The 9,579-nt window shown below is 33.1% G+C and overlaps 1 protein-coding gene across 1 annotated transcript; it reads right to left on the reverse strand.

Annotated features, from left to right (window-relative positions):
- Window positions 1–4,638: 4,638 nt before the first annotated feature.
- On the reverse strand, window positions 4,639–7,087 carry LOC107060219 (ethylene-responsive transcription factor 11-like). The gene is made up of 2 exons (XM_015307814.1): window positions 6,983–7,087; window positions 4,639–5,184 (listed from the first exon to the last, which is right to left on the reverse strand). Exons 1-2 carry the CDS (start codon window positions 7,085–7,087, stop codon window positions 4,639–4,641), a joined length of 651 nt encoding a protein of 216 aa, XP_015163300.1.
- Window positions 7,088–9,579: the final 2,492 nt, after the last annotated feature.

Below are 9,579 nucleotides of genomic sequence, written 5' to 3' on the forward strand. Positions count from 1 at the left end.
AATCATATTTATAATATCATAAAAATACCATGCTTCCTCTCAAAGTCTACCTGTGCAATGCATGAATGAAGTCTCATACCCCCATTCATACTAAGCAGAACCCCTTGAGGAACCATGCAATTGCTACTGTGGGAGTTTCTCTAACCGACTACCACCACTATTAGCCTAAGTGGTGATACAACGTTTTTACCATCACGCTGCCAGACTGTCCTATATTTTGCCGTCATATAGAACTACTTAACTTAGTGGATCCAGTAGCTTAACTTACGTGATCATCTAAAAAGTATGACCCGTTAAATCCCATGTTAGCTACATGGTTCCTATGGAGAGTTGAGTTAATATGAACTCGTGTCCCCAATTCGGTGCTCAAGACTACTCCCAAAATATACTTTAGCTCATATGTTTTAAAAACAAACTTCTTTCTTTGGTTTGAGATAATTACTCAAAACTTAACTTAAAATCTCTCTTGGAATCGATGTTCCCTTTCTTGCTCAAATGTGAAAACATTTATAAACTTCTTTGGGAATACTTAGTTCCCTAATAACTTTTGAGAAATGATCTTGACTCTATACTCTTGGCTTGACTTGAAACTTGAGCCTTAAAACGAACATAAAACGTTTAATAAAGACTCTTGAAAAACTTTAAAGACTTATTTTGACTTGCTTCTTAACTTCTAGACTTGACTCTTAACTTCACTTGACTTGGATCCTAACTTTCCTCGAATTGGATTATGGATTCAAGGGTAATGATCTCATGTTTATGGATGAATTCGTGATGTGTAGATGTACCTTAGAGTGTTGAAAACAACTAAAAAAAATAGGTACATTACCAAGGAACACATACAAAAAAAGTGGGGAAGGAATGGGGAGAATTGGCGTCCTTGGCGCTTTGAGAGGCGCGGGGCGCCAGCCCTCAAATTCCAGAATGCCTGCTGGGCGCACTGCATGGCGCGTCGCCCCAAGGGGGGAACTTCAGAGTCCCTTTTGGGGCGCGCTGGCTGGCGCGACGCCCCAACCTTTTCCCCCGAAAAATCTGACTTGTCTCCTTAGTTTCTCCAACTCTAAACCCTCTCAACAACAAAGGTTCTTTCCCCAAACACTCATAATCATTAAAACCCTCAATATACCATAGATTCAACTCAAAATTCCATCCGGAAACATGTACCAAAATCAACAAGAAACTTCAACACAACCACAAGAATTCAACAAACACAACCAATCTTTTTCTTGGAATTAAAACAAGTTTGGTGTGTGGGGGAATGAACCAACCCCACACTAATTCTCTCACATACCTTAATAGGGATCACCCCCGACGAAAACCACAACGATCTTGACGAACCTTGCTTCTTCTTCTCTTTTCTTTCTCCTCTTCTTCTCCTCTTCTCTCTCAAAGCCCTAACCATCACTTTTAAAAGGGAAAACTGAATTAAAATCAGTCTAGACCCTTAATATAACCAAATGAAATGGTTAGGGAATAGACCAAAATACCCTTAAAAATTCGGATGAACTTCCCTGTGCCAACAACCCAACTTCCAAAGGGCATAACTCACTCATACGAACTCGGAATCGTGCAATCTCAGCGGCGTTGGAAAGATCATTCCAAGAGATTTCCAAACATAACTGTAAATACACCTAAATCACCCTGATCTAGGAGTTCTGACCATTTGAAGTTGACCAAAAACTCACTTTTTCCATAACTAAATTTCCAGATTTTTGAATTCTTTCCAAAAAAGACTATTTCCAATTATAAGCTTCTTCATAGTTATTTAAAATTGATGGATGTTACATTCCAGATATCATAGGAAATATCTTTGAATAATCTTTTCAACGCCGCTGAGTTTGCGCGATTCCGAGTTCGTGTGAGTGAGTTATGCCTATTGGAAGTTGGGTTGTTCAAATAAGGAAAGTCCAATCCGGATTTTAGAAGGGCATTATGGTATTTTTACCATCCAATTAATTAATTTCGGTTTTGGCAATTAAGTTGGGGTCTAAACTGAATTGGTTCAGTTTAGACAATTGGAAATTTACGCTAGGGTTTTTGTAGAAAGAACGCAAGAGGAGAAAAGAGGAGAAAGGGCAAAGTTCGTCGTTCTTGAAGGTTTAGCTTGTGGATTTCGACAAGGGTTGATTCCTAAAGAGGTATGTGAGACTTTTATAGCGTTGGGTTCGTTCACCCACGCGCCAAACATATTATTTCAGCAAAATTCATTCTAGAAAGTTGAAAGTTTGATTGAATCTTGAATGGTGTTCTTGAAATTGGCCTTCGTTCTTGAGTTAAGTTGAGACTAAGGAGTTCCTTGAGGTTATGATGTTGTTTCCTTGAGTTGTTTGAGTTAGAATCTTGTGTACATATACTGGGTATTTGAATCTAAAGAGGGATTGATAAAAAGAATCGAAATTAGGTGAATTGGGGTTAGAAAACAAGGAAGAAAAATTGGACAAGGAACAGGTACCAGGTCCGCGTGTTCCTTCAGTGTGAAAAGTTTCTCTCCGCGTCGCGGAGAGGTCGCGGACTCCTTTGTTTCAAAAATAAATTTCACGTTAAAATATTTAAGTGCATTTCCGCATCGCGGACTTGCTTCGAGACAGTGATTTCTTGATCTTTTCTCATGATTAACTATCTAAAAACACTCATAAACATCATGAAATCTTTTCTAGCACATATCACAATCCTTGAATCCATAATTCAATTCAACGAAAGTTAAGAGTTAAGTCAAGAGAAGTTAAGAGCCAAGTCAAGAGAAGTTCATAGAGTCTTCCAAAAGTCTTTATAAATGTTTAACTTTGTTTTAAGACTTGAGTTTTGAGTTGAGTAAATAGTAAAGTTTGAAGTTCATTTCTTCAAAAGAGTATATCGGGACTATGTATTCCCAAAGAGTAAAATGTTTTCACATTTAAAGAAGAAAGGAAACCTTGATTTCCAAAAGAGCCTTTGAGCTAGTTTTCAATTAAGAGTAAATATTTTCACATTTAAAGAAGAAAGGAAACCTTAATTTCCAAAAGAGCCTTTGAGCTAGTTTTCAGTTAAAGAGTAAATGTTTTCACATTTGAGCAAGAAAGGGAACATCGATTCCAAGAGAGCTTTTAAGCTAAGTTTTGAGTAATTATATCAAACCAAAGAAAGAAGTTATGTTTTTAAACATCTGAGCTAAGTATTTTGGGAGTAGTATTGAGCATCAATATGGGGACGAGTTTGAGTTCAGATAACTCATGTCTCCATAAACCATGTAGACATCATGGGTAGTAAAGGATCATACTTTTTAGATAAATATTTAAGTTCTTTTTAGCATAGACTAATTTATCCACTTAGTTAAGAGCTCTATATGATGGCAAAGTATATGACAGTTCTGGCAGCGTGGACAAGACGTTGTATCACCACTTAGGCTCATAGTGGTGGTTGTCGGTCAGAGAAACTCCCACATAAATTATATTAATTTATTATATGAGTAAAGTTGAGTTTGTCATTGCATTTATTTAACGAACTGAGTTTCTTTCTACTGTTTTAAAAAGCTTTCTTATATAATGCATGTGTTTTATTGCTTTATATTGAGTTAAGTTATTCATGAGTTGATTAAATCCAAGGTAAGTGTTTCTTTCATATTCTTTTCAATCCTATGTCATGTTTATCATTCTAACTAACATACTCATACATTCAATATACTGATGCCAGTTGGCCTGCATCATTTTATGATGCAGACGCAGGTAACCAGGGTCAGCATCCAGCGCATCGCTGATCCAGTTGAGCACTCAGAGTCAATTGGTGAGCCTCCTAGTTTTCTGGAGGATCCTTTTTATTGCTTTCAGTATTGTAGTTCATTAAGACGTTGTGGGTCTTGTCCCGACGTCCATATCAGTTGTTTAGAGGCTTCATAGACAGAGTTAGTTGATGTTAGTTCATGAGTCTTTACTTTCCCTTTTCAGTTAAGTTGAGACTTGAGTAGCCACTTTGGCAGTGAATGTTATTTGTTACATTCTAAGTCATTTATTGAGCATTTCAGTTATTCTTTTAAAGTATATTTATCTTGAGTAAACTCTTTCGTTGAGTAAGTAAGCCAGGCCAAGGGTTTTCTTGGGGCCAACAATGGTTCTCGAGTGTCAGTCCCACCCAGGGTGTAGGCTCTGGGTATGACATAAGTCTTCCACTGCTTAATGAGTCAGCCCAAGGGTTAGCTTGGGGACCAACATTGGTTCTCCCATGTCGGCCACGTCTAGGGTGTAAACTCGTGGAGTGACAATATGAATCTGAATACAACTCAAAATTTATTCCCAAATTAAAAACAATCACATTCCATTAAAATGCACACCAACAAATACAAAGGAATATAAAAAATGGGTCAAGATGCACACTAGCTATGGCATTATCATCTTGAAGTTACTTCTAAAGAATCAAGATTATACAAATTAAAAGAAATATATAATAGAAGATGAGCACATAAAGTGAATTAACATGGAAAATAAGCAATGCAACCATAAAAAAAATTCATTCAACTGAATTCTATAACGGAAAAAAATTTATATATATAATTCGGAACAAGAAGTAATTAAGTTTCCTGTTATTTTTGTTCTTCTAAAAATAAAAAATGGAAATTCAATTGTTGCTTCTAATAACTGCAATCAATACTTAATGTGCCATATAGTTTCATTTTCTCGCTGATAAAGCAAGGGTGAGTTCAAGATTGAACTCCTCATTTTCTAGGTTATCCTCATTTGATTTTGGGAAATTGATTTTGGCTTTAAGGCCGCGATACATCCTCGTCGCCTTAACACAAGTTGTTGCATCCTCTTCTTTTCTGTCAATGGTCCCAAGCCAGACACGTACTTTCTGATTTGTAATATCATCTTTGGACTTACCCAATGGCATTTTCCTAACACCCCTATATCGAATCTCAGTTGGGGTTACAACTATTGTCACTATAGCTACAATGCCATTTTCTAGGTTATCCTCATTTGACATCGGGAAATTAAGTTTGGCTTTAGCACCGTGATACATTCTCGTAGCCTTATCATAAGCCCTTGCGGCTTCTTCTTGTGTATCAAAGTTTCCAAGCCAGACACATACATTGTGGTTTGTAAATTGATCTTTGTACTTCCCCCGTGACCTCTTCCTCACACCCCTATATGGAACCTCATTTAGGGTGACAGTAGTTGTCACTACAACTACAATGCAAGTTCCTCTCTCTGTCATCTGAAAATATAGAAGAAATTTTATATGAAAATATGGAAGGAATATTTTATATACAAAGAAGACTCAGTGAGTGAAAAAGGATGATGAAGACTGATTTATATAGTCGTTTCTCAGGGGATACATTTGGTCTAGTAATTAATTTACATGGCTTTTGAGTTATTTTAGTAAAATACATTGAAGATATAAGTTCCTTGAAAATGAAAAAAACATTGACTCTTTAAAAATAGTAGAAATAATAAATCTCATTCCTAGTTTATTGTTCGTTAGGCTACCTGTAATTTTTAAAATTTACATTTTTTTCTAAAACAAACAAAAAAGTTCATTCCTTGAACTAAATACATTTTTAGTTAAGCAATATTTTTATATTTTATTCTGATATGTGTGAATGATATATTCATATTTTATTTATTATATTTCTTAATACATGATTGACATTATAAAATTGCATGTTTTATTAAGTTTTTTTTTTCTATTTTTCCAACAGACCACACCCCACCCACCCTCGTCAAATAAAAGAAAAAATATATATAATTTTTTCCTTCTTGTTTTTAAAATGTTTACTCAAGTCAATAAAATAAGGAGATCCAAAATAAAGTTTTAAAGATTTTTTTTGGTGAAACACTAATCAATTTACAAATATGGAGTTCCATTTGCTTTTTGTATTTAATAGGTTAAAACTTAATAAGGTTTTGTAAAAACAAAAATACAGGTTTTGTCAAATTACTAGTAATATTTTTTTAATAATAGAATATCATGACTATGTACAAGTAGACTATGGTGTCACTTCTTTCTTACTTATTTGTTTCAGTTGCAAAATGATTCTTATAATTAATTGAAAAGTTTCAAACTAAGATTGTTGAATATTCACCACTTAGGCTTTTTGATCAATAAAATCACTCATCTAAATTTACGTTAGAAGAAAATCTAACCTAATAATTAAAATATCTTTTTATGCCATATATAACTATAGACCCCATAAATAAATAAAATTTTGAGAAAATTAAATTTTCTTTTACGAAAAAACTATATCAGTAAAATAAATATTATATATATATATATATATATATCATAATAGGTGATTTTCTGAATGAAAAAAAATGGACCAATTGTTGTAGATTGGTGATTAATCAGGGGAATTATTGATATTATCAGTTGAAATTGTTGCAAATACAATTTTCATCTGTTAATTTCTTACCATATGAATTAAAATCTATAATATTTTTTGTCCGTTAAAACTCCTTAATAAGTTTTTATATTATTTTTATTTATATGTGAAATTTATAATCATATGTCATAAAACAAATAATTTATATGTCATACTAGATTTCTTAATGTAAAATTTAGTTTAGTGATTTTATTGATACAATAGCCAAAGTTAAGTGATTTTATTGAAACAAAACAAAGTTCAATGCCTTTGCTAGATAAATTTCCAAAATTGAGTGATCTTATGAGATATTTAATTCATTATTTTCGTGGTGACTTTAATAGTTGTTTGTCTAGTTAACTATATGACTATTCCAATATCAATCTACTATTAATTCATTTGGAAGATCTAAAATTCAATAAACATAAATAAGAGTATGCTACTTTAAGATCAAACTGAAAGACAAATTACAATCTCGAAAAGTTGGACCATAAAAATTCACCGAATCATAATTCTATGTAGAAAAACAAAACACTGAAAAATGATACATCGAAGAAGACATAATTAAGTTCTTATATTATTAGCATTTTCGAGGTTATCCTCATTTGTCGGTGGGAAAATAAGTTTGGCTTTAGGGCCGTGATACATCCTTGCCGCCGAATCAAAGGCCCTTGCAGCTTCTTCCTCTGTTTTGAAAGTACCAAGCCAGACTCGTACCTTCTTGATGGGGTTTGTAATCTCAGCTCCATATTTCCCCATGGCCTCTTTCTCACACCTTTATACCGCACCTCGTTTGGTGGTACAACCACCGCCGTCGCCGTCACATCGTCATTTTTTTTCTTTGCGATTTGAAAAAACTAAAAGAATGCTTTGTATATAGAGAAGACTCTATGAGTTAAAAGACAAGGGAGAGAGTGGTTTATATAGCCATTTCTCATAGATACATTTAATTTGGTCAACTAATTATTAATTATATTTGGAAAAATAATTGTTGAATTGTTGACTTGTTATAAAATAATATATTGTGGATGTCCACTACATCAAGAAGTTACTCCATTACTTTCCTCCATTATGAAGATAACCATAACCTCCATAACCTCTACCTTTATAACCATTATTCTTGTAACCTTTCATTTTCGTAACCTCCCCATTATATTCATGTTAATGTCATGTTTATGACTAAACTTTTGTATGCCTCTATGTTACACTATAAATAGAGGCATAAGGGTTCATATTGTATAGACTTGAAGATTTGGAATAATAAGAAAATCTATCATCTCTTGTCTCCCTATTTCTATTACTTTCATCTTCTATATTTCTTGTCTTGTTTTGTCTTTAGTTTTTACAACACGTTATCAGCACGAGTTGCTCATTCTCCGTCAAGAATCAAAGGTAGGTGATTTTCCTAGTAATTTTTTGGTTGCGTGGTATACTTCATATCCTATATATTATTTGTACTAACAAAGCTTGTTTTGTGGTTATTTCAAAATGGTTAGTAAATTATGATAATCTTCATAACAATGTTGAGAGGGATTATTAAAATGTTTTAATTTATTTTAACTTGGGGCTTTTATATAATTCTAACATGTTGTTCTAATTAATTGATTTTGTTCATTTTTCTTATACTTTAAGTCAAATTTCAGATTATATTTATGGTTTTTCGATAATTATTTTTTGGTTAACGTATTTGGTTTATCCAGACATTGATTGAGGGTAAGACGGTGAATTCAAGTTTCACCGCACCAAGTGGGTAAGACACAGAGTTAAAGTCTCGGTGCACCATGATAATAAGAAGTTGGGTTTAAGTCTCATTGATTTATGACCAAAGACGTTTTTATATGGGTAAGATATTGGGTTTAAGTCCTAATGCACTATAGTGATGATATGATGGTGACTAACATAAAGTTGTATACTTTTGACTGAAAGTCATAAAACTTGCCCAATTAATTTGCTCCATTCTCTTATGTGAATGTGGTAGCAGTGCATAATATGTCTGAAAAATGACAAGTGGTTGAATGTATGAATATGGGTGTGGTAAAATGTTAATGGTCATCATTGTGGTAATTAAAAGGAAGAACATTATGGGTTCTTAAGATGTTCCTTCAAATGTAAAGATAATTTTTGTCCATTAAAGTGGTATAAAAGGTGATTGGACACATTGTTTCTTAAGATGGTCCTTCAAATGTGAAGGTAATTGTTAAAGGTAATTTTTATCCATCAAAGTGGTATGAGAAGTTATTGGGCACATTGTTGTTGGTACAACCCAATTTGAAAAGTTTTGTAAATACTCTATCACAATAAAGGAATACAAAGTGGTAGTACAATTGGTACATTTGACCTCTTAAAGTGATGTTGAGGTGAGTCACATAAATTTGATAATGCCAAAGCATGACAATGAGTTTCTAATAAAAACTTATGGAGAATGTACAAATGGTTATAGTCCATTTCTTGAAGAAAATGTGACCTGTGTTCGTATGGATAACATGTTCATGTATTGTTGGATGAACGTCACATCTCACCTCTATGGGAGGTTTGAGAGATTGAAAGGAAATATTTTGACATAAATGGTCATTTTGGTCATATACTTTGAGTACTACACAAATATTATGGTATGTTTTATTATGAACTATCGGAGGACAAAAGAAAGAAAAAAATATTTTCTATAAAGGTTGTGGCCATGATCAAAATAAATGTTGTTGTGTGGCAACACAAATTTGTCATTGATTGTCAAGAAAGAAGTCTTGCATGTAATAATTTTAACCATGACAATAATAATAATTTTCTCCTTGAAGGAGATGGTCACCATAAAAATGGTGTTGTGAAATTTATGGTAGTACACAAAATTAATTGAGAGTTCCGAAAGAGATGATTTGTTACTACCCGAAATGAAATTGTTCATAATATTGGGATTGTAGTAAGTCTCAAAAGAAACTTTAAGTTTCGGAAGAATTGAAAAGAAAAAAAATATTATATTGAGACTATAAATTATGGGAAGATTTAATATCTTCAAATTACTACAACCAAAGTGGTTTATAAATATTTATGTATAATATTACCCATTTTTTCCCCGTTGTTTGTTGTATACAAATATGGGCATGATGATGGAATCACATGCAAAAGTAAACTAGAAGTTTACTAGAATAAATATCAGTTGGCATAACCGGTTGGCCATTCCAGTTCAGAGTGATGCAAAAGAAGTTGAGAATTCACATGGCTATATGTTTGAAGAAATAAAAGATTCTTCAAGAATT

Source organism: Solanum tuberosum, unplaced genomic scaffold, assembly GCF_000226075.1.
Source record: "Solanum tuberosum cultivar DM 1-3 516 R44 unplaced genomic scaffold, SolTub_3.0 scf00065, whole genome shotgun sequence".
Classification (NCBI taxonomy): Eukaryota; Viridiplantae; Streptophyta; class Magnoliopsida; order Solanales; family Solanaceae; genus Solanum; species Solanum tuberosum.